Source organism: Bombus fervidus, chromosome 13 (genome assembly GCF_041682495.2).
Source record: "Bombus fervidus isolate BK054 chromosome 13, iyBomFerv1, whole genome shotgun sequence".
NCBI lineage: Eukaryota > Metazoa > Arthropoda > Insecta > Hymenoptera > Apidae > Bombus > Bombus fervidus.
This window is the reverse complement of record NC_091529.1, coordinates 9223235-9249673: the sequence shown is the minus strand read 5'-3', so window position 1 is coordinate 9249673 and position 26439 is coordinate 9223235. Positions and strand designations below refer to the sequence as shown.

The 26439-nt window shown below is 37.0% G+C and overlaps 1 protein-coding gene across 4 annotated transcripts in view; it reads left to right on the top strand.

Moving 5' to 3' along the window:
- LOC139993508 (ras-specific guanine nucleotide-releasing factor 1) overlaps positions 1-25971 on the top strand; it is a 54543-nt gene extending 28572 nt beyond the window's left edge. Inside the window, exons 5-27 of one of the 4 annotated variants that reach the window (XM_072015288.1) lie at positions 716-822; positions 3082-3229; positions 4200-4507; positions 6697-6926; positions 7111-7307; positions 8700-8825; positions 8957-9059; positions 10693-10944; positions 11376-11436; positions 11523-11658; positions 11929-12311; positions 12481-12590; positions 12705-12824; positions 13540-13761; positions 15058-15237; positions 15344-15654; positions 15959-16086; positions 17266-17286; positions 19276-19654; positions 19788-19885; positions 20050-20332; positions 20413-20610; positions 20779-25971. In XM_072015288.1, the coding sequence (XP_071871389.1) occupies positions 716-822; positions 3082-3229; positions 4200-4507; positions 6697-6926; positions 7111-7307; positions 8700-8825; positions 8957-9059; positions 10693-10944; positions 11376-11436; positions 11523-11658; positions 11929-12311; positions 12481-12590; positions 12705-12824; positions 13540-13761; positions 15058-15237; positions 15344-15654; positions 15959-16086; positions 17266-17286; positions 19276-19654; positions 19788-19885; positions 20050-20332; positions 20413-20610; positions 20779-20997 (4320 nt within the window). In that variant the 3' untranslated portion in view covers positions 20998-25971. Of the gene's footprint in view, positions 1-715; positions 823-3081; positions 3230-4199; positions 4508-6696; positions 6927-7110; positions 7308-8699; positions 8826-8956; positions 9060-10692; positions 10945-11375; positions 11437-11497; positions 11659-11928; positions 12312-12480; positions 12591-12704; positions 12825-13539; positions 13762-15057; positions 15238-15343; positions 15655-15958; positions 16087-17265; positions 17287-19275; positions 19655-19787; positions 19886-20049; positions 20333-20412; positions 20611-20778 lie in introns of all 4 variants that reach the window. The other 3 variants (XM_072015291.1, XM_072015290.1, XM_072015289.1) reach the window with 3 other exon arrangements.
- The last annotated feature ends 468 nt before the right edge of the window (positions 25972-26439 follow it).

The following is a 26439-nucleotide window of genomic DNA, read 5'->3' as shown; positions in this document are numbered from 1 at the left end:
ACACATCTTCGATCGTTGACAAGCACACTGTACGGTTCACTCGTTGTCGACCTCGGACCGAGGTTTCGTTTACAATAGGCCACATGCTCTCTCGTGCGTCCGCTCTCTCGTGTAGATCGTACGCTTGACAACATACCCGCAGTACGATGTCGCGGGTTATAATAAAACGCCTGAGTCAATACGGCGAAATGTACAATTACGAGTACCTGATCGGTCGGAATATATTTAACGCCTGACTCGATATGGCGCATGTTTTATTACGCCCACATCTCTGCCTCTTGTATATTTGTTTCTGGTACATTAAAACTTTTCAATAAATTTTCGAAGTCCGAAGCTGCCACGCAACGACCCTATTCATCGCTACGGTTGCTATTGGAACGATTTATATCGAAACACGGCTTCTTCAAGATTTTCGTCGATCTATCGGCGAATAATAAACGAACAAAGAATAGACGAATAAGCTTCCATAAGGCATTCTCGAAAACGTTTAGTCAAGTTACCCGAATTCCATCAACTTGAAACCTGTTTAGCAGCGTAAACTTGTTGTTTGCTTCGGACGAAATTTTCTTTCAAATTCTTACGCCTGTTTTTGCAATTAGCCGAATCACTGACAACGAGTGTAGCGAACAAGTTAAGTTTACACGAACTTGGCCGTAAGCGCATCATTCGAAGTGGAATTTGATTAATTATGCTTTTGCTACACGATGTGTTTCAGCACTGTTTCGCGATATCCTATAGAAGGGAGAATCAACGATCATACGAGCTAAAAGCGGCTACAGAGTCAGACTGCAAAACGTGGATCGAAGCTATACGAGAAGCTAGGTAACTATATATTATGTGTGTAATTTATAGGTCGAAACGAGCGTGATTAAAACGATGATATCTTCGCATAGTTCGGGTCCAAGGTCTTTAAAATATCAAAAGAAGTAGAGCATAACGATATGAAAAGAGCGGAGAAACAAATCATAAAACGATAACTTCTTACGCGTTGTCCTTTCTCGCATTTTGTAAAATAGCAATAAGATTATTTTAATTTTTTTATTCGCACGGCTGCCATACATTTCTAGATCGTGGTTGGCTTGTCTGTTCTTTTTCACGTTAGTGCCTTAATGGTTTTGCCTATGTGACAAACGTGATCGCGTTGGCAATGCCTCCAGGTGTGTCAAACGACCATAACGTCCTCTACGTGCGTCACTAACGTCGCATGTTGTTCATCGTTCGTTCTTTTTTCTTTTGCCAAAGCGAGCGGGCAACCAACCGTTGCCCCTGATCCTTCTTTTATCGATTCACAACTATTATTAACGAAATTTGAACGAAATTTAAACGAAATTTCAATGATCAAAATCGGAAACATAAAAGTAATTTTATCCGTGTCCGAATAGGATCGAGTAAGATCTGAAATGGATGAAGAGCTGGAGAAAACGTTCAGGCTTATATTTTAACATTGTTCTCTCTTATCGAAGCCGACTTTTATAATCCTTGGAAAGGATACGTACGGAAAGGATATGTTCTTCCTTAGATCAACGTGGACTTACATTATCAACATATATATTATATACATACGTACGTCTGTGCTCTTTTGAGTTATTGGATTCTTTGATTACTGGCATTTTACATTTTACGACTCGACACGGTATAATGTTACTCGTGTTACAGACGCCAATAGCGTGTTTTTGGGATGCTATCGAGTTTGCTGTTTGTCATCGCGTGAAAGGACTAGTGGTTATCGATTAAATTTCAGTTGGTAGGGGAGTTGGAGTTATTTGCACTTGTATTAATAAAAATCATTTGTTCGAATCGAGATATATAATACGGAAAGATATTTCAATAAAAAAATGGTACGCTGTTGACAACTTTCATTTTCATCGGAAATTTCAATATATTCTAAGCCATCGGTGTATATGAAAAGAATACACGACGAAGACGGGAATAAAATGAAATTGCACAATGGAGATATACATATAAAAGAAACAAACCATCTAATAGCGTACATAGAACGCTTAGACTCTGTTGTCTGATCAATTTCGGTTCGATACTACTTGAAACGACTGCACGCTTTCCTAAAGTGATTCTTAATTCGTCAATATGTCAAGCTCGTTTACGGTTGTACTGCCTACAGTGACTCGCAGACTCGTTGCAAATTTGAGATTGAGTGAGTTTTTTAAAATCGCACCAAACGTCTTGAATCTGTTGGAGATTTTAAGAGGATTAGCTTACTGAATGAGGTGTAAACGAAATTTGAAAAAAATTGCAATTGGAATTGTTGGGGTTATTAGATGTATGAACAGAGGAACGCGTGGATAAATTTTAAAGTAGAAAATACATTTGAATACAGAAGTGTAAGTACAAGTAGGAATATAATTTGAGCTGGTCCCGATCCGCGCGTTAGCCCCGAAGCCATCGTCGCCTGTCTACCGTCTATGGTCTGCCTTCGTCCCAGTCTATCGTCTATGCGCTGTCGATGGCTTCGGTGTTTGAGAAAACTAAGAAGACCAGATGTAGAGTTTTCTTAGAAGCGGTGACTACTTCAACAGGAATGAATAAAGTTTTAAGCATACGATAAGAAAGTTGAAGAATGCGACGTTTACTTTTTCCTTCGCGATTGCGAACAATCGCAATTTTTTTCAAAATATTTTTACGCGTCCTGTGGTGAGCTCTGATCCTCCTAACTTTGAAATAAAAACCGATCCGTTTGCGTCGGATTTTAAAAAAGCTTGAAAGGGTCGCAACAGTTTCACGAGTCACTGTAGTATCTAAAATCGGCTTTAACAAGATGTACAATAACAAGTCAGATGGAATTCCATTCTGAAACTACTACATATAAATATTGTAAAAAATATTGCAAAAATACGTAACTAGCGATAGAAAAGGACGAACAGCGCTAGCTTTCTACTTGCAATTTCATAGTTTAACATCTGCCATAGCTGTATGTTGTTTATCCTACCAAGGTTTAAGATGATCAGAATTGTATTAAAATCCTTTGCTTGGCTGGAATTACGATGAATTTTGATCTAATTAAAACGTAAGCACGGAGGCAGATGTATGTATCTGTACCACTAGCAACTTGATTATTGATTGCAGTTTCAACAGATTGCTGTTGCAAAAGGAGGAGCTCGAGCAGAAGCATTTGCACCTGTTGCAGATTGTCGAGTCCGAGAAGACGGCTAAGTGGCAGTACACGCAGCAATGCGAGGAGCTCGCATCAGAGATAAAGAAACTCCGAGGGGAAGTATGTTAAACAGTAGTTTAGCCTAATTTTCAAATAGTAGAATTGGAGCTAAGATTATTTGAATTGGCTAAGAAATTTGCCCCGAAGGGTATTGTCACGTTTCTTCGTAACGTGACGCGACGTCAAACGTCAATTTGCGTAACAACTAAAACGACTGGATACATACTTATTTTCTACATAATACAAACGATACGAAAATAGGGACAACACTGTTCACATTGTTGCAACTATGATGGAAACGTAACTACTCTCGAAACGTTATTGTCATATTCCTGGGTTTCGTTACGGTTTAACAATGACGGGACTATGGGAAACGTCGTAAACGTTTCCTAAACTCCGATCGTCCCTTGCCAGAACAGTATTTCGTGAGATAAGGACGGTCCGTTATGGTTACAGTCTGCTGTAGGATAAGGTTTCGTTAAAACTTTCTCCGATGTTGTAACAACGAATCTAATTTCGCGTATAAAATGAATTACCTTTTTCTAAGAAACAAAGTACTACGAAGAAGGTATTAACAGCGATGATAATTGGAATGAAAAATATATATATACGTCGTGTACGGTATAATCTCTTACTTTCCATTAATATAATTAACTGATATTTGTCCCTCTCATATAAAGATCATTAAAAGGACAGGTAGTTCGATGTTACAAAAATTCCTTGACCTAAAAAATCCCGTATATTAAATACGAGAATGTCCATTCTAATTTATATCTCAAAATAAAAAAAAAGAAGGGATTCGCGTATTCGTATCATAATGAAAATTCTACTTTTTTAGTTCCCTTCTTAATTAAATTGGCATAGTACATTTTAATATTTGTCTGTTAAAGCGATTTAAGGCCATATCACGTATTACGTATGATATTGCGACATAATCTAACTCGGCACTTGCGATAATTTCGAAGAATGAATATTTTTAGTTTCTCTCACTTTATTCTTACGTTATCTTGCGTGATTCGTGTTCTTGCAGCTGTGCGCCCTGAAGAAAGAGTTAAGGCCTGTAGCTTCGTCGTATACAGGAAGACCGGGAGTTCAAAGGACCATGTCCCAAGGCACTGGCAGTTTATACATGTCGGGATCCTCTTTCGGATGCGAGGCACATGGTTCGGGAATTTCAGCGTTTGGATTACGAGATATCAGCGAGGGCTCGATCGAGATGCAGAAAATTAAAAAGGTTCAAAGCTTCTTCAGGGGTTGGCTGTGCCGCAGGCGTTGGAAGCAGATCGTCGAGCAGTACATTAAAAGCCCTCATGCTGAGAGCATGCGTAAGCGGAACAGGTAGGAATTACTGTCCTTATTCGTTCAATCTTTAGCATAAACACGTAACAATCACCTAAGATAGCAACGGTGCTGAAAGCTTTCTCGAATCGAATTACGATTATTAGATCAAATTCTTAGAATATGAAAACTTTGACGTTAAATATTTTTGTAAAGACGGCGATGGAAGATGGAACAAGGGATAAATTCAAATGGGATTAATATAGCGTCCTATCCTGTAGTATCTTAAACGTTAACGCTACCTTACAGGGAACAGGTGTGAATTAGTTTTAATTAATTAATTGATTTAACTGTCTATGTCGGTTATACGATTATTATACGTAATGTATATATATATACATCGATCTTGAAACAGGTGTACATTGAAATTGATTTACTTGCAAATAAATAGCCTGTCGAGTAATCGAAACAACCGTATATTGTATCGATAACAATTACGCTTTAATAAGGATAACGCGACGCGTGTGTATCTGTGAAATGTCGGCAATAATATTTGCGGAATATTAAATGATATTTAATTACTAAATAGTGGCTTAACGCGACGTTGATTATGCAACATCGTTCGTTTCGAAAAGTACTTAGACGAATTGTTTATTACCGTACATGTTTGTCACCATCGAGCTTGTTACCTTTGTTTCGTGTTGCTCGTGTTCTCATTCGATTAAATACTCTCCCGAGACGTGTATTCGCTTAATAAATGTTTGATCGAGCAAAAGAACGGAACAAACAGAGGCAGCACTCTGTCCCTCGAAGTCCCACAGCAAAACAATTTCAGATAGCAAACTTTGCTTCGATAAATAACATAGAGCATTATTTGCCTGGTAGAATTTTGTACTTAGTACGCTATGTGTGCTGATTAACGGCCAGTTTCATTATTAATTAGTCATTCGGATAATTCCCGCGGTTTTTGCTGTAATTTAAACCTCGTATACGCAGATATATTGGAAACATTATGTAAAAGTAGCGAAATGAGACGATACGTTATTAAATAATCATTTTCGGCTACCTTATTTAAACGATGATCAAACAGCCGAGTTTAATCTAAAACTATTACTTATCGTAGGAATAATTTTATAGTAAATTACAGCTGTTTGTGTTTAGTTTGCATTTGATGTGGGAGCACGGAAAGATGAACAAAGCTTTGTATAAATTATATAAAAGCCATTAAACATATCCTAAATTCCTGCTAGACTTACTCTCTCAAAGGCACTTTGAAATTGACCTTGTTGGTATTCATCTTCCACCGCAACATCGTATACGTACGTATACATGTACCTTTGCGCTTGTCTACCACATTCTCTCTGCGTTCCTCTGCTTCGCTCATTTAACCCAGGTAAACTTTGCACCTATTCCCAGAAAACGTTGAGACGCGCTAGTCCAGGATCATTCAGTGCGTTCTTTCTTTACATCCAGCTCTGTATTCACATTAGTCTAAGTATGCTTCTTGCCGATTGTAAACATCGAAACTTTGCTACGGATTTGCTACACGTTTGTACCAACTAAAGACGCGAAGAAACAGAAATAAGCTAAACTATATATTCGCGTTTAATTTCAAATGTCTGTTGCATACGATGCTAGGATTTGACGATTGGGTTATAACATATATCGATCGAAGGAGGAATAATTGCGATCTAGCTTTTCGCTTTTATATCTTCTAACGTTACGATTTTACCTACAACTAGCTAAAAGCCACTAAAGTACCTAACATTAGGTAACTTTAATTTCTCCATTCGGAATGACATCTCGATGTGATATAAACATCGAAAACATTGTTGGTTAGTTGCGACGTGAAAGGATAATCACGAGAGTACGAAGCGACAGTAATTTTAGTTTCACGCGAAGCACGAAGATTCATTGGCGAACGCTGCGTCATTTCCTTCCAGGCATATTGGAAGTAATGATCTCTCGAGGCGGAAACTCATTAGCTTTGAGTGGGAGGCCGATTCGCTAATTGTACTATGCCTTCAACGTGCAGCTGCGATAATTATCCCAACAACTAATTAGAGGCAAAATGAAATTAATATCCTTGACTGTTCTTCAACCTAGCGGGCTAAATTATCATAAGTGGAAATATTCGTTCATATATTCGATTAATTCAAAATATACGTGTTCCGTTTCCCCGTGTATTTATCTTTTGCTTTGCCTAGCAGGGAGAAAGACAGAAGACAAATCGGATTTTCTTATTTCAGCTTAGTGTTTCAAATGGTGGAAGCCGAAGAAGAATATACGGAACAGATGGAGATATTAGTAAGCTGTTTCTTGAGGCCTTTTAAGATGGCTGCCAGTTCAAAGAAACCCCCTTGTAGTCACGAGGATGTGAATAGCATATTTTTGAATAGCGAAACAGTGTTGTTCCTTCATCAGATCTTCCTGAAGGGTCTCACTTCTCGTATGGAGAGCTGGCCCACTTTAGTTTTAGGTACGTAGTTTCATTTCTATTAAGCGATTCGATCGTTTAGATAACGTTTAGGTAACATTTTGATTAATTTTTATTTGTTGTTAATTGGCAACGTAACATATAAGATTATGTAGCAATGTGGAAGAATTCTTTATTAAAATGTTGCTGTGATAGCGATAAAAAGAATCATACTCGGTGATTTCAGGCGATTTGTTCGACATGTTACTACCAATGTTGTCAATTTATCAAGAATACGTCAGGAACCACCATTACAGTCTTCAAGTGTTGACTGAATGCAAGCAATCATCACCTTCGTTCGCTGCATTGCTCACTAGATTGGAGAACAAGACTGCTTGCGGAGGACGTTCACTGGAGACTTTTTTAACGTATCCTATGCATCAGGTACGTCATATTACATTCAATTTGTTTCAATAAACGAATTGATTAAACGTCGATTAACAGCGGCAAAATTAAAAAATCTATCCGTCGCTTATCGATAGGAACTAATTGAGCTTTTAATTAATGGCTTTTATTTTGATTTACGTATATAACATGCCTGGAGAAATATTTTCGGGTTTCTATTTCATCGGTCGATATTTGCGTCACGTATTGCGCAGCTATTAACCAATTAACGATAAAAGAGAGTAATAATGTTACGAACAGTTTCCGGCTTGTTGTGATCACCGGTCATAAATCTAGAAAATCCTGCGTGTCCCGATCAGCAAAATTCTGGCTCGTAGGTAAAAGACCACTCGATGTGGAAATTTCATTTCGGAACAAAATAGGTTTCGCTTCTTTTTCCGCTTTTCGTTTAAGCGTCGGTGATTAAACGGAGCGGCGTCGCGCGTCGTCTTATTTTTCTTTTATAATGCACGTAAATTTTTGTCACGGTGTGCTCGTTACGGTAACTGTAAATTGTAATTACGCGTGGAAAAGTTTATTTTTACTAACAACGTAAAAAAAAAATGCTAGGGGTTAACATTTATTATTAATGGCTGAATTGTTTCGTTACTTTATAAATCAATATATACATAGAAACTGCGTTGGCCACTTTCCCACGCAGCACACAAGAAAAACAAATTTTTAAATATTTTGAAGGTAAATTTAATTACAGAGATTTTAGGTATTAGTATATTCCAACTTTCCCTTATTTTTTCTACGCTAATCTTTTTTGCAGCATGCTGTCGTACCATTCTCTAATAAATATTCTAGAAGTAATTTCCATTATCGCACTTGAATTATAAATGTAGTATAATACGTCCTTTCTTTTTTTTTTTTTTTTTGTTTCGTCGTTTTCAAGGATTATACGCGCTTTATACCATATTATTACAACAACTCTTCATAGGATAACAAGATAAATCCCATTAAGTATTTTTTTATACGCGACGAATGAAAAAATGGCAAGGGAAGTTAGGAGTAAAAGAGAACAGTAAAGAAGAGGGGCGACGAGGAGTACGAAGAAATTTTAATTTGTACGAATATGACCTTACCTTAAATGCGATTAATCGGATTAAAGGGAATTATTTACAGTGTCGTGCATAATACACGATGTAGTTAAATTTTGCAAAGCGATAGACGACTGCCATCGTTGAAAATTAATACCGCAGTTACATTTTCAAGACCTTGTTTACGACGTGTTTTGCGTTTAAATACGATTAACGATTATTTCTGAAAATCCAATAGAGTTGATCGATGAATTCTGTCGCAAGCGACTAACGTTAAATTGGGTATTAATTAAAATAATTTCGAGGATAATAAGGAGACCGGAGATAATTTTCTGCGTATATTTTTCAGATTCCAAGATACATTATTACGCTGCACGAATTATTGGCCCACACTCCTTACGATCACGTTGAACGAAAAAGTTTACAAAATGCGAGGCAACAATTGGAATATTTATCGAGACAAATGCACGACGAGGTACTAATCGTATATTCGATTAAACTGTTGGTTAATCATTCCAGAGCAACGTGTTTCGATTGCTTAATTTCGTAATATAGTATTAACTATTGATTATTGATAGAGGATTTAATCTATTCACGTTATTTCAGGTCAGTGAAACAGAAAATTTACGAAAAAACTTGGCCGTCGAACGAATGATCGTAGAGGGCTGCGATATTTTACTCGACGTCAATCAAGTGTTCGTCAGACAGGGTGAGCGACATTACTCATTTTCTCTATGTATCTAATTTTTATGGTAGTGCGAATAGCTGTGGGAAGGATGGAAGAAGTTTAAAGTTACGAATTAGTTGCTTTCGATTCGGTCGATCGATAATTTCCATGTTCGAATTACTATACGATTGATATGGTCGATGGGATAATAACTAAAAACGTATCTAAATTTGACTATTTCATCGCTACTGTAATTCATTACAAGCACATCGTACGTACATTTTTCCTTTATTTCGGTTACTGGTATCACGAATTGCTTGACCGAGTAGAAATTTACATTTTCCTTTGCCAATGACGTCGGTAACGAGATCCTATCGAAGCTTCGCTTTCCCTTTACCTTGAACCGAGAAAATCGATGGGAAATTCTTCGACGCAGTCGGTAAAGTCAACTTGGCTACACGTGAACGTCTTGCCCAAGGTTTTACCGGAATGTCCATGAGAAATGAAAATTCGGAGTACGTGGCGCAAGCGCGTCCCTCCGTTCCCCAGAATCGATGGGGTTGTATATTCGTATGCACGTGATCTACGCCGAAACTGCTGGATCATGCGCAACAAGTATCGTCAGGGCCGTCGCAGGAATGGCAAAAATTGTTTAAAAACATTTTCAAGATACTTAGAAGCGGTCTTCTTTAGAGACGTTTCCCAAACAACGTGCTCAATAGGGCACAAGTGCAGACACGTTTTGAGGTAGAAGGCGACTCTCGTCATCCTCCTAGATCACTTTCACGTCTGAGTAAAAGTTTACGCAAATTACCTGCTGTACCTGTAAAACGATATTCGTTGAAATAGTTTCACGCTCTGGTGCATGATATTTGCGTTCTGCACGAACACACGTTCGCGTAAATTGGAATTCTTTCGAGAAGGATGGATCGTTCGTTAACACAGCCCTGATCCCTCGTGTTTGATATCGCATCACATGGCTACCACGCAAACGTCTTTCCGTCTTTATAACGTGCAGGAAAAGCCCCACCCGCGGATAGTTTTCTCCTGACATTCGTATCGCCAGAATTGTAAATTTTCTACGTTTGTAATAACGCTTAAAGGAATCGGAGAAGGAAATTGTAGCTTCTAGAACTGCCGACTGATAGTTTGAAAGTTGTATCATGGGGTTAGCGGGACGAGAAGCAAATATATGTATATATATATATACGAGCACATACGAGCTCCATTTTGCGGTTCGATTGGTGAACAATTCAGCGTGTGTTGAAAATGTGATCACGTAAATTTTATCAAGAGGTGACTCGTACTTGTTGGAGGTATTGTCGAAATAACGGGGACCAAGGAAGTGTACAAATGATAGTATTAGGGATCAAGGATATTCAGATACATCGAAAATACTTGTGGATAATTCCCTGCCTTTTGTTGTTGTTGTTCTATGCCGAGTTATCAACAAAATAACTCATATACGTATCGAATCGAACAAGGTACGAGTAAATAACAAACTTTCGTGATTATTTCCCAGGCAATGATATTTTGGTAAAATTAATCGTATATACATTTGAAAATATTATTGCGCGCAAAATTTTTGAACAAATTAATTTACCGATTCGTGATATTTTGTCCATTCTTTGATTAAAGGTTTTTTCCTATTAACTTACTATTTTACGTTTTTCAGGTACGCTCATCCAAATCTTAGATAAACCAAAAGGAGCTCGAAGCAGATTGAGCGCGACGTTTGGAGGCAAAAGTGGTGGCGATAAGGAAGCAGTCAGACAGTGCTTTCTCTTTTCCAATCATTTGTTACTAACGACGCGTCAATCAGACGACGATGGTCGTTTGAATCTTGTGCCACAAATAGGAAAAATACCTCTTTCCGATGCGGTGTTAGTGGAGGACCCTAACGACCAGAGTACCGCAGATGACGATGGTATTACAACATTATTATCCTTCGACTAAGGCTTCTTAGTGCTTTACCTTGTAATCTCATGCTACCGCAATCGACTTAATCTTTTGCACTTAGTTGGTAGTTTATTACTTGTAACTAAACGTAAATTCTTGCGAAATTCTAGCAGCTTCGAACGGCAACAAGTATCATTCTTAGTTTGAAAATTTCTTGTAAAACTTGATTTCCGTAAATTTGTCGAGTATTTAAACGACTAATTAATCAGCGGATTCGACGCGAAGACTTTTTAACGCTCCTAGCTCCTAGTAGCAAAGAAAATAGTCGTCAACTATCGTCTACCTTCCTTTAAAATGTCTCATTTTTAGATCTCTAAGTAGACCAGCTGCTTCCCTATACGTAGAATGCTCCTTCCTTCTATTTTTAATTTTTTATGCATTTATTTGCAACACTTCAAGCTTCTTCGACTTTGGGCCTGCGGCGACATTCCAAGCAGTGGATGATCTGCCTTGTGCAAAAGTGTGTTAAATACTTTACACATAATTAATATAATATTGCCGTGATTGCAAACTGATTTTAGAACTGTCAGTATGTTCGATGTCCAGCGGCATCAGCGAGAGCAGCGGAAGTGGTAGCGGAAGTGCCAGTAGCCAATTGCAGAACCGTGACTTCAAAATCATACTCGACTTAAAATCTGGCGGATCTCAAATTACCGTACACCTCGTAGCTCCTACTATTCAGGTATAGCGTAGAACGATTATAACAACGATCATTATCCATATATCTTTACAATAATAAAAGTATATTTTATAATATATAATTATTATTTATTAAGAATCATCCGCGCGAAATTATATTGCCATAGATACCTACGTTCTTGTTCATTTTTGCTGGCGTGATATAATCTTAAATAAAAGCGGAATCTCTTTAATTGTCTCCCCTCGATTACATTTTATATTTTCCATTTGCGAGGAAAGGGAAATTAACGAAATTTTTAATTAACAAACGAAGGAGAAAGCTGCTTGGATAAGCGATATCAGCCAGTGTATGGACAACGTTCAGTTCAACGATTTAGTTCGAGGCTCGTTGTCGGACACTAGTTCCGTCACGATGCCTCAATCCATCAGGAACGATCCGAAGCTGTTCAAGGATGACGTAGATATCAGATTCAGTAGGACCTTAAATTCCTGCAAGGTGCCGCAAATTCGATCGGCCACTCCTGAACGACTACTTCAACGTCTGACGGATCTCAGATTTCTCAGTATAGATTTCCTCAATACGTTTTTGTTAACGTATCGAGTATTCACCAATGGCGTCACCGTTCTCGAAGCTCTGAAGAAAGTATTTTACGAGGCTGAGCCACCTGATGCCGAGATGCCTACCGGTTCCCTGGTGTAAGTTTCTGAATCTGTTGCTCATTCTTGTTTCTTACGAAAGTATCCTTCTGACTGAGCGTACTGGATTGCGATAATCCTGTCTCTCCGTGGAAAAAGTTGTAGCGTACGCGTGAAATACGAGAAACTTGGACTTTTCTAATTGGATGTAAATGTATGTGTCCGCCAGATCCTTAGACGTATTGGGCGGAAACGCGGCGGACTCGCAGTTGCACGTGGACGATAGAAGACGAAGCAGCGTTTCACCACGAAGAACCAGCGGGGCTAGTTCAGTTTCTGGTATATTTATCAACTTGTAGATTAATCTTACGTTATTAAAAAGTGGTTTCATGGAAGAAAATGTCGATAAATTGTCTCTGAAAGATTCACCTTTCATCTTTCTTTCGTATATAGGATACGGATCGGAAATAAGCGACAGCCGCGAAGCGAAGAGTCACGGTTCCTGTGACTCTAGCAGCGGCGGATACACGCTCAATTCAAAGGGATATTGGCGCAGTGGCGGATATAAAAAGGGTAAATCGTTTATTAAAGTAAAAGAGCGTAGCATTAGCTTTCTTTGCGTATGCAGAAGCGATAAATCGTACTTATATGGCCACTGTCTTGAAAAAGGAAAATCCGCTAGCAGAGTTAGATAAAATAGCTTCGTAGATTATACGTATAAATAACGTTCCTCTGTTTCTAATGTATTGTCAAATAATTACGAATCACGTACAAATACTTTTCGATTGTTGCAAATCGCACAATGTATGTCTATTTATAGAAAAGCATTTAAGTAGTTCAAGCGGCAAATTATGTATTGAAATAATATATTTGCAAATTATTTAAGATTTCTTTTTTAAGTAGCTCTGTTTCACATTACGGTATGCAATTAAGTAGATGGCAATTATTTTGACAATTGTTGCATGTCGCAATAGTATATCTCTAGTTTTAGAAAAATTATCGCATTTTTTATTTTACTCGAGCGATATCTTTTTAACGCGTTAACGTTATTATATTATCAACGTTAACGATTCAACGACTCTGTCTGCTAATAAACGATTACGTATTGCTATTGTTTATTCAAATATGCGTCAGTCTTTGCGATTAACAAGCGCACGATATAACGACAAACTAACGTAACAAACTTGCCATTGTTAATACCGCGAAATGTGCGTGAAAGTTATTCTATGAGTTCTATCAGTTCGTATCACTAAAAATATTTGTAACTGTCGATTAATAATTATTTTAGTGGACGAAGAGCAGCAACTAGGTTTGATTTCGGAAGCTCCTTCAATTATAAAACGAAGTCCTACTATACAATCGTCCACCGCGTCCATTGGTTCTCAATCTCCTGCAACACCACGAAAAATCAGCATTCGCGTGGACAAAGAAAAGAAGGAAGAAGATGATGGCTGTCATTTAACGATACCAAAGGTCATTGGCGTTTCGTCCAGCTCTGAGACACTCACGGGTAAGATCAAATTTCGGAAACAGTGTATGGTTTTTTAATCGTATTCGGAGAATAGGTAATAGAAATCATAGAATAACTGCAAGTCGAATTTTTGTTCGAAGACAATCATTGAAGCTAAAAGATCTATTTTCTTCTTTTATAAAATTTATTTTCTAAACTAGGATACACCGGGGCATAAGGGAACACTTAACTTTAGATTGCAAGAACAAACCATCAGAAGGCAAGAGGCATAGGCTTCTATTAGAAGTCTTCACTAGACCTTAAGCTACGAAAAGACGAAACACTTTGCGAAGAGAAGTAGTTGATCGCGACAGAAAATATAATTTTCCGGACATATTGAAATATCAGCTTCGCTCAAGCGGTGGGATAAAACGGAACACTCGTTTAAAACCAACATACAGGTCGATGTTAATATAGCGGTTCGTTCTCTTCTTCCTTTTTCCTCTTTCTTTTTTCGCTAGCCTATATTTTCTTCATGAACTCGACGAACACGCACCAGTGTCATTTCGAAGAACACACGTGGATTTTTACGCGAATAACATCCGCATGAGCTAAGCGCGTTGATTATTAAAATTTAAACTGACAGTTGGATCGAACGAAAGACGTATCTCGTACGTCATAATTTTCTGTACAAAGTTAATTTTACGGGAAACTAGAACAGCAATTCGAATTTTATTCCGCAACCTAATTGCAAGAAAGAATAACACGTGCCAAGAAACACTCCTATTCTTGCCTATAGGTATTTACATAGGCAGTTTATTCCATACTGAAGCGGATGAGGTAATTCAATAAACATTTAATATACTTGACGTATTAAAAACTTCGACGGCGGAAATTTTTCCAACTCTCTAAATTCTAAGCGAAGAAATAGTGTGCGCACGGGTCTATGGTCGATCGTGAATTATTGCAAAGAATATTTAGTCTCGTGTCACTTAATGGCAACTCATTCGCAGTTCTTGTCAAAGAGAAACACCGACGTTCCGTTTTACCCCACTCTCCCCTGCATTTTACCGAGGCATTTGCATTGATATATATATATTAATATTATTTGAACAATTTCGTCTCACCTATGTTACGCATGCAGTATTATTAAGCGGCGTTACTCTTAAAAAAGGTAATATTTTCCAATCTATTATACCTCCGTTAATAATTATCCGGATACAGTGAGAAATTATATCATTCGAAGGAAAATTGATTGTAAATTATTTAAAAAAATTCTTTTTACCATATAACATCTTACCGTGACAAACGCGTCTCGCGATGGCTGATATTAAACAATAGCGTAACTAATTTCAGATAATACGGTAATAAGCGCACCTTCCTCTCCGAGCAACCTGAGTTCCGTTACGTTGGTTGGGTCAACTGGTTCAGGGTCGGGATCAGGATCGGATCGAAGTCCACAGGATGGAGTTACTTATTCGCGCGGCGTCTCCGAAGAAACGGATACACCTGTAGCAACGGATCCGCCAAAAGGGGGTACGCAAATTATGAAATTAAAGCTTAACGTGCCACTTGTCGCGTGGCTCCTTTACACAGGCCGTTTCATTATAACTTTCTCATACAATTATCTCCAAATTATCAGAGGAACAGTTTGTCTATGAGGATGCCGAGTCTGAAACATCGAAACAAGCGAAAGAGGAGACACCAACGAAAACTCCTACAACGCCAAAGGCGACAGCCATCGAAACAACCGAGAGCGAAGCAAGCAAACATGAGAAAGAGAAACAGCCCGCGAAAGAAAGTGAAAGTAGCAGTCCATCGGCTCAGCCGCCGTCTCCTCAACAAAGTCAGCTGAATCAACAGAGGCAACATCATCATAACGAACATAGAGCGTCCATCGCCTCTGCTCCTGCGGCTACCGCAAGAAGTAGCTCGATTTCTACGATAACCGGAGTATGTGGAGAAATACGTTTCTTTGATACAGTTAATGTTATTCATACGCACAGATATATGCATAACATGTCATAGTAATTGAAATAAGCAGAACGTAGGGGAAGTATAGCGTACAGAAAGCCGGTGATAGTACGTTTTCTCTAAATTAATAATATTTTTAATCGAGATATCATTGCCGAGATTACAAAGGATTTAACGTACAACGAGCTACGTATACGAGGACGTAACGCTAATCGTATTTTTGATGCGATATCATTGATCGAAGTATAAACGAAATATTGAATAGGTTATTTGCGTTTTGCAGAATTATTGGATGAGCAGGCGATCGATTCAAGAAATCGAAATGTCTTCCCAACAAGGCAACTTCCAACACGACCAGGTTTCCAGCAAAGCTGGAGTAGTGATTACCAGCTTTCGGCAGAGTCATCGAAGGTTCGTTCGAGTATTCCTGACGTGTTTAACTGTCTATGTATATCCATACGTTGTTGTACGCATCGTAAAAAAAAGTGCGCATGTCGATCGATCCGAGGTTTTCATTTCCCGAAAACTATACGATATCGTCGTCATTATATAGAAAATACGATCGAACAACGTTTATAGTCATCTACCGTATCCATTTGAAGAAAACATTAGCATGCAACTTCGAGGACATGTATAAATTGTATCGAGCTAATTCAGATACTATAATATTACGTTAAAATAACGATTAATCATTCTATCGAACGTGTACCGCGAATATAATTAAGGAACTAATTTGTACAGACGTTTGTATCTTGAAACAGAAGAAAGAAGAAAAAAAGAAAGAAAAAAAAAAGAAAAATTATCTCTATTTCGTTTCACGGTATCGCTAATGAATGTTGACTGTAATAAAGGTATTTTTCACTTTCTTACGCATGAGTGCTTTGTCTCGGTATTCTTACGTGTTTTCTTCCGCCTACAAATAAATCTTCCTTGTTTTTCTTGTAGACAGAGATATTCGTATTTTTCTATCCTCGTTCAAACAACACTATCATCTATTCTCTCTATTATTTATGAAGTACTGCATACGTAACGATTGGAAAATTTATGTGTATCTTATTACATTATTTTTACTACAAAGTATATAGCTTTTCCTTGTTATAATTAACGACCATCGTATATCTGATATTCTTCTACTTTAATATAGTTTCTTTTATCTCTACGTATATCGTTTATCCATAGGAGATTAAACGATACATCGAAATTCCAAGATTTCAGGTTTGAGTTGATAATTAGACAATTATATTTTTCCAGTGACACGAACGAACGGATTTGAAAGTATACGTATTGTAATTTAGTTATAAAATCGATTGTTCAAGCTCACTTTCGTGATTTCGTACGCTTTATACGATATTTATTATTCAACACGATAATACGTGAATAATATTCGTTCGAAAGAACGTAGCGTCGATTTCAATATCGATGTAAATCGTTTCTATTCGTAACTCGACATGCTTATTTAGTATGCATTTGTCCGCTGTTTCGAGTACAACATCCCTCAAATATTTCACCAAATGAATTTTTCAATGCAGGATAATACTTTAGTTATTTTAATGCAACTGTATTTCATATGACGTTTTGTGTCACTTATAGCGTTGGACCTGTACCTATCTGGTAAGTGTCATCGTTTCTGCTTCTGAAACACTGCTATTTTTCACTCTATGTGGCGCATGATGATCTCTCTCTTTCTCTCTCTCTTTCACAAACTCACGTGTATGCTCTCTGGTCGTTTTGTTGCTCGCGTTCACTTGAAGCACATTGCAAAATTTCAAAATTTCCATACATCCCGAACGGTATCTAGCTCTTCTTAAATTTATTCAAAACAAAATTCACCGCGTACAAAGAATATAACATCGGTCTTCATGCAGTTCGACGTACTTACTTCCTATAATTTAAGTCGCAAATAGTTTAAACTATAATAACGCGTAATACGAATCGTAAGACAGTATGAAGTGCTATTTCAGAAGAACTATAACTTGTACAAAGTCTTTTTACAAATCTACTTTTCTCAAATAATGGACAAGATTTTGAATGCATGGACACCCGAACCTGATTTATTATAAATATCGACTATCTTAAAACCAAGATTCTATATTATAATCGCATAACATTTTTTTCAAGTATTTTTGTTATCTCAGTATCTATTTCTCAAAGGAAATAATCAAAGCTGTATCGATATCTTGTAATATATTTTTTAAACATTTGTTATGTTTCGTACTACCTACTTTCATTTTATTACTAATTATCCTGCATCATGGGCGAGCTGAACGAAATAGAAATAGTTTGAACTGTTTAGACGTCTTGTATTAATTGATATTCGCGGTAATAGTGTCTCTACCGCGGTTATAGTTTAGTACAGCAGCCGGATACAGCTATTGCATTGTCGGTATTTGTTAATCAACTAGACAGCAAGGCGCACACTAGTGCACATTAGATTCTAGATTAGAGAAATCATTCGCAATAGGCTGATTTATTTATTAATCAGTATTCCTTTATCGCGAAAAATTCTACGATGCATATACATACACATATGTATATAGCGTCGATATTAACGATATTAAAATTCAAATCTAATTAAAGTTTTATTATTTTTATTTATACAATTCGTCATACGCGATATGGATGTGATATAAAGATTTAAAGAATAAACTTGAAATAATATTTCCCTACGTATAATTCGATGTTCAAACGTTCGTCGATACGTTTCACGATAGTTCATCGAGAATACTGTGGCGGCAGATAAATACGGTTGACACTGTAAAATAAAAATTCAAGTGATAAAAGTTGCAAGATTCAGCGTATTTCGAATGATCAGTAGAAAAAGATATGATTTAGATTTTTCTTTTTTTTTTTTTTTTTTTCGTAATGTGCTGAGTAGTTCGTAGATAACGAAGAAAGAAATATGTGTCTTTTAATCGTCACACTTAGATGTTCACTATTGTCTCTAAAATTATAAACGATATGAAGTTTGATATTCTCTCGTTTTAATTAGTAAATTTATATTTTAATATTACAAATTATAATATGTAAATTTACTGATTATTGAAATATTGTACGGGCTAAAGTTGATGGCAAACAAACATGTTCGTAAAAAGCAATCATCTGATATTACGAAACTGTCGAGTAATTTAATATCTATGCTTGACTGAAAATTTTCAACGTAAAAGATATTCGCTTAAATTAAACGAAAAGCCTATCTCTGGAAAAGAGAAAGCGTTGATTCGAGTCACGATAATTCTCGAAAGGGAATTTCATAAAAAATGTGGTAGAATAAACAATATTATGTGTATTAACGAACATACTCGAATAAGCAACAGTATGTTAACCAATAACGGGCTACTAATTAAATAATATACTTTATGATTATTCATTTGAATAATACGAGGAATGATATATAAAATGGCGTAACAATTTACAAATGCTGAAGATATGCATGCTATGTAACGAATTATGAGTAATGTCATAGCTGAAACGTTTCATACCATTCAAAAGAATAATCATAACGGTAAAAAAATAAATACTATGTGTCCATTTAACATGTACAAACAGCACAAGAACAAATTCAAAGCAGAAAGGGTTAACGTTGCTAATCTATATATCTAGGAGTAGTACCTCGACGGCTGCAACTGCATTCGCAATTGCAACATCTGCGTCGAGCAATCCCCCGGACAAAGGCATTGATGGAAATAATCGCAGTGGTTCTTGTCGAGACAAAAACAGACGCAAGGAGTCGGTCATGTCAACCGCAGCCACGATGCGAGTGTTGAACGTTTTGAGGCATTGGGTCTCGAAACACGCTCAAGACTTCGAGTCTGATCAGACGTTGAAAAATCTGACGATCGAATTTCTCGAGGATATCATGTACTGTTCGAATCTTCTTCCGGCTGAACACAAAGCCGCGAGCCAACTTCTTCGATTGATCACGAAAGAAGAGCCAGAGAGCAACAAAGTGGATCTGAAGAAACTGTTGGCATCTCCCACTGTACGTATACGCGAAACATCGATAACCGATGATACTAAGTAGACGCGTGAATTCGTCTTCTGTATTTTTCTTAGTCAAAAACATTATGCTACAAACCGTAATATATTGAAAAAGAATTGTCACGCGATTTCAGGTGCAAACGAAAGAAAGCATCGAGACGCTATCAGCGCTTGAAATCGCAGAGCAAATGACGTACTTGGATCACAAGATCTTCGTGTCTATTTCAAGCGAGTAAGTTATCCAAAGGCAGCAACTCGTTGCTCAGCTTACGAATCGTTGAAGTTTCACCGTGAAAATAAATGTTTTTGGATAAAGAAGATTCGTCCGACTCGTATCCATCGATACAGGAACGCTGACATCCAAAGTATTTGCAATCCGCTTCTATTTGTGCGCAGGGAATTTCTTGGACAAGCGTGGATGAAAACTGACAAGGCTACGCGCGCACCGCACATTCTCTTGATGACGAAGAGATTCAACGAAGTGTCGCAGTTGGTCGTCTCCGAGATTATCCGGCGTTCGAATATGTCAGCGAGAGTTGCAGCGATCGAGAAGTGGGCCGCAGTCGCGGATATCAGCAGGGTTTTGCACAATTACAACGGCGTGCTACAGATTTGCGCAGCGTTTACGAACAGCAGCGTCTTCAGATTGAAAAAGACTTGGGAAAAAGTTTCGAAAACGGTAAGGGACAATCGCGCGAGTTCGGCGATATTGAAATGGCGAATGACAAACATATACGAGCTGTTTCGTTTGTTTTATAGACGAAGCAAACGATCGAGAGACTACAGAATATCGTGTCATCGGACGGTCGCTTTAGAAATCTACGGGACGCTCTGCATCGATGCGATCCACCTTGCATTCCTTATTTAGGATTATATCTGACCGATCTTTCTTTCATAGAAGAGGGTACACCAACTATGACCGAAGATGGCCTTTTAAACTTTTCCAAAATGAGAATGGTAAATCGGTCAATTTGTTACTCGGTCGTGTCGTAAAATTGTTACTGTAAAAAATGAACGAGAGAAGAGAGAGATATCGCGAATTGAAAACCTATAAACTTGCCTAGCTCGAGCCAATTGCTTAAATCCAGTTTGAAACTTTGAGGAAATTTTTCGATTTATTTCCAGATTGCCCACGTGATTCGAGAGATACGACATTTCCAGCAGACACCCTACAAGATCGAACTGATAACGAAAGTTACGAATTATCTGCTGGACCCGTCGTTGATGCTAAACGAGAAGGATCTATATCGCATGTCCTTGGAGATCGAGCCAAGAACATCCAGGCTAAGTAGTTCAACCTTAATTAATCTGCCACCTTCTGTGAGCCATGCATCCACAAAGTAATCTTAAGTATCGAGCCACTTCAACTATCGATACGTAATTATCCTTGTCTTATCCTCGGGCTATTTTCTAGATAATATGAAAAACGTTACAAGAGAAAAAAAGAAAAAAAAAAAAATAAAAGAAAAATAAGGAAAGAAATACTCACACCGAGCGTTGAATCTCAATTGCTCAACTGTGATTATGAGAAGCGTTTACGGGTTTAAATGTGCACTCGACTCGTTGATTCTATACGAATCGTACGAATAGCATTCTCGTTTTTCATCACGAGAGAAGGACGAAATAAATGTCTAGGCGAAGTTATAATCCAAAGCCTAAACAGCGAGCGTATCCTGATATTCCCCAAGTTTCTTCGAAAGTAGATGTCCAATATTTCTTGCAAATAGTACGAACGGCGTCGGTTTATGTCGGACACGAGCCAATGTGTTTTCAACCCCGTCCATTTCTGTCCAGTCTCGCTCGTCGTCACAGTCACAGTAACGTCCGTTTTCCCTATATTTCCACTCGTGAATTTCAATGTGTGTTTACGTGGAATCCGAGAAAAGCGCTGCTCGCTGCTACTCGAACGAGTAATTTGAACGAGGGAGGAAAATTTCTGAATATATCGATCGCGTTGTGCCGTATTCGCGCACGATGCGCGATCGAAATTTTCAACATTTTTGTTGGAACCTAAACCCGATCACAGGTACACGCGGAGGTAAAGTTTATAGTTTGTACGAACGTTATCAGCATATTTCTATTTTATTTAGCAAACCGTATCGATCATTGTCGTCGACGTGTACGAGACGTACAGTTGGTCGAGAGACGACGTTAAACCGGTGGACGATGCCGGTAACATCATTTATTTCGACGAAGCTTAGATTAGCTGACGAAACCGCAGAGATTTCGATCGTTGATTTTTAGTTAACGTCGCTCAAACGAGCAGTATTAACCCTTGAGACGCGCCAGTGCAAATGAATATTAATATTAAAAATGCTAGCGACGGAGATTAGCAGCAGAGATCGAAGATTGTATTTGACAATCAGTAGAGTAACGATATAACGCCTTCGATCGACTCCTAATCCTAATCTAATTTTTATTCCCTTCTTCCAAACTTCCCTGTTCTTATCGTTTCTTAATGTCGTTACAGCAATGTCGTAGAGGTATATAGTATGTGCTTAATTTTACATCTTTTTATTTCTTTCCGCAATAGTAATATGTTTTATAAGAAAATTTACCGAAGAGTTTCGTTGGGAGAGCGGGACCTATTATAATTTCCATCGTATCGATATATTTTTCCATCGAAAGATTGATCGATAACAGCGCAAAGTGTGATTTCTATTTCGTGTATTTTTAACACATTTATCGTGTAAAGTCTACTCGCATATTGAGAACGCGCATATCAGTAAAGATGTATCTAAATGTAATGAAAAAATATTTATTCCGCCATACTTGACGACACTTTTTAGCGTGACTATTCGATGATCGTATCGTTAAAGTCGTCGTAGCGAATACGAGGAAAATTAATATCCGTGTCATCTCGCTGAAGCAAACGGGTTATTTATCAAACTGGATAGTTTACGTTATATTATATATTTCGTCTTGCTTTATTTATTATAATTAATGAAGAACAGAGGTGCTCGTGTTACGAAAATTAACTACGTTATTAAAGAATCGAAGAAGAACGAAAAAGATTTATAAGCATCGATTTAAATGTCCGAACGCAGTAACGAATTCAATGACAAAGTGCTTATCGGATTGAGATATATAATACGTGCAAAATAATAGAATAAAGGAGGATGTTCTTTACGCAAGAATCATTAGCCAAAAATATACATAGAATAATATTCTCTGTCTCTTCTTCTTATACTCTTTTTCGTCTTTTAAAAAGAAACAATGTTAGTGATAGGCTTCGGTAATCAGCTGCATCCTTCGTAATCCTTTTGTTATCCAATTGGACATTGGACATTGTTATCAAAAGGACATTCCACGGATAATCTTCATTATACTTTCCTCGATGTAACACTCCACTTTATAGTCACGTCGATCTCGGTATTGGCTATGCTTTATATTCGAAATGTTTCGGTTGTTTTTAGGTGTATCGCATATCGTTTCGCGAATTTCAATTTACCTCTCTTTTATCTAAATACGATATTATACTAATTCTAGTCAGTCTGTACACCGAGAACGAGAAAAAAGGAACATGACGTATGGACTACGTGAAACATATTCTCTGGCTAGCACGTTCCCTGCACAAGTTTCACGCGAGTAAAACAATCAACGGGATATTATAGCGAGCCACTTTTCCATAACAATTGTAAATCCTGAACTAGTCGTGTTTTCTTTTTTTCTGTTGATCGTAGCTTATTTGATTGTAAATTTACACTGTATAAATATCTGTGATGGAAAAAAAAATAATAGTTATTGTAAATACGAAGCGTATCGCTCATAAATGTTGTTGAAAGTCAAATGGACTATAACCCGCGTGATTAACGTAAACCATGCGTGAAATTTTAACGCCGATGTTTTCGTCAACGTCGAATACACTCGTAAAACAGAACTATCGATTCCAGGAGATTATACGAGAACAAATGTATTCGTCTGTGACAAAATACAAAATGAAATATCATGGTGAAGTACACAAATGCAATCCTCCATTCTTTTCTTCTTTGAACGTTTCGTGCAAAGGAAATATTCGATTAATTTTTTATTCGATTACTCGCTATACAATAACCGTATGGTATTTAATTCGATACGTACGCGGTTCACATAGGTCGTTTCATGAAAATCTCACGTGTTCCTGTTTCTCAAATCGATTACTTTTTTTGTCGTATCTGTTAACACTGATCGGATTAAAGACGATGGAATTTGTGTACTTTCATCGAAAGTCGTTTCTTCCTGGAGTTTCAATATTTTAAGCGTCAAACACTCTTACGGGTCAGGAATAGAGTACCTGAATACAAAGCCCCAATCTCGTTATTAATTTTATTAATAACAATGTATCGTCGCTCTTAAAAAGAAAGATACGAATTACCTTAAAAATCTGTGTTCATGTGTGACTTTCTTTGGCAAAGGCTTCTGTAAAAACAGAATTATATTTAAACAGATTCCGGATGGAATATAAAGAAACGTCGAAGCAAACGTACTTGTACAAATTGATACATACTTGGATAATTTTGCGGAGCATATCATTCTCATAATCAAAATGTTATCGATTCTCTTTCGCGTTCCAACAGATTTCGTATCTTACGTTCCAAGATACATCTCGTTACCTTGTTAAAAGCTTTGTTTTAACGTAATTTTAACGATTCTCACATATCTCGAATCACCGAAAGATAACGAGAAACGAAAAGAAGATCTTTTACTTTCCCCATCTTTATCGATATCGAAGACAATCCACGGAATTTCCAAAAATGTATCGTTGTTGATCGATCGAGACTAGTAAAAATATGTGCCAATTTCTTTTCGAGACACGATAAACCGTTAGAAAGCTGATCCTATGATCGATTTATAGCGAAGCTCGTGTAACGTCGTAGAAAGATATTCTCTGCTAAAGTTACTTATTCATAGTCTGCCAGTGATTTATCGTTTATCGTATTTACAATTAAATTCCTTCACTTACACATTACCGTATCTTACATACGCTTTTTCTAAACGTACAGCTATTTTTTCTTTCCACGGACTTGTCGAGTAATTCCAAGTATCTTGAAACGAATATATATTCATTTTTCGAGTAATCTAGCGCACAAATTTGCACGCTCAGTCACGAAACGCGTTTCATTTGCAGCTTTGCATAAATTATTTGAAAGACTAATGTCGAGTTCACTGGTATTTTTCTGCATACACAGGCGCGCGCGTGCACACACACACACACACACGAATACATAATGTTAAATGATAATTTAGACAGAACTAGATAACTATTACTGTTATTGATAAATGCGGATGTAAATGGATTATTATCTATATGACAAACGTTATAGAAATGTAAAATTAAAAGACGTTTCCCTCTAAACATCAAAGCAAACGATGTCTATAGATTCTATAAATTGTTATGCCACTGTGTCGTGTGAACAATGTCGCATAAAATCTTCTCGATAACGGGCACTTCTAAGATTATTAGTAAACCTTAGATTAGTAGGATTCTTTAATCGAATAAAAAGAACGTGACAGGAAACGTGTCTATCTCGTACCTATAATCAGAACGTAGATGTATAAAGAATACGAGCTAACGGGGATTTAAAAACATTTGATGGAAAAACGAGGTGAGCTTTGACGAATCCAATTTTTATGAAATTCTTGATTATTAATTTATTTAACGTCAATCTCTCGATACTTTGAACGATCGACATTTAATCACTCGATAAATATAGCTTTTTCGTTTTACTTTGAGACTCGTTCGAAAATGTTAAAAGTTCGTTTAAAAAAAGAATTACATTTGTAAAAGTCTCATCAATGGAATGGAACGTCGAACGTTTCGACTTAAGGATAATGTTCATAATGGGAAAGTAGATGACCTAGAACAAAAGTATCGTGGAATAGTTTTGTTACTATGTAACACAGGACACTCGTAAGGATCACGTTATTCGACCGAACGAATTTCCGATGGCTCGCTGTCGTACGAAACTTTCACAATCAGAGATAATCAAAACAAATCCGAATACGTACTCTGTAGCGTAATGCAAGAACTCTTAAACACGTATGCACATGTACGTACATGTGTGTAGATGTATACGTGTAAAGTGTCCAATTCTATTTAACATATATACATACGTAACATATTTAATTTAACGTTCCTTTAAAAACGTTAGGTCTTGTAACGATAAGCGTGTCTGACAACAAAATGATTTCACATGATTTATATTTATATTACGTACGTTGTAATTACATGTACTTAGTTAACGTTATGTTTCATTTGAATTTATTTATCGCAATTACGTACTTCGTAATCTTTAATTGTATTATATCGAAATAAAGCAATCAAATATTTTCAACGTATTTTGCGTTATAAATCTTTAATTATTTATTCTGTATATCACAGACGTTGTTTCAGTTATTCGCAAAGATTAATTTTATACGATCTGAAATTTTCGTCTATGGATAGTAGAAAGAAACGATGGAAAGTAAAATTTAATCAATTCTCTCGCAAAAGTAAAATATAACTTCGGAAGAATGATCGATAAATTTGTATATTCGTACTTGATGCAAGGTTTCTATTATCGTAATTATAATTTTTCAGTTATGTATGTCTACAAATCAATAAATTAGCGATGGGAAGTAAGCTTCTTTTACTTTCGTTTTATTTGTGAATTTATTATATTTTATTTATGAAAACCCGCGCGCTAATCGTAAGAAGTACGAATATCGATCTAATAGGAAGCCTAAAACTAATCGAATATTTCACGTAGTTACTGTTTACGTAGAAACGTTGAAAACGAATGCAGGCAAATGCTCGATCTATGGGAA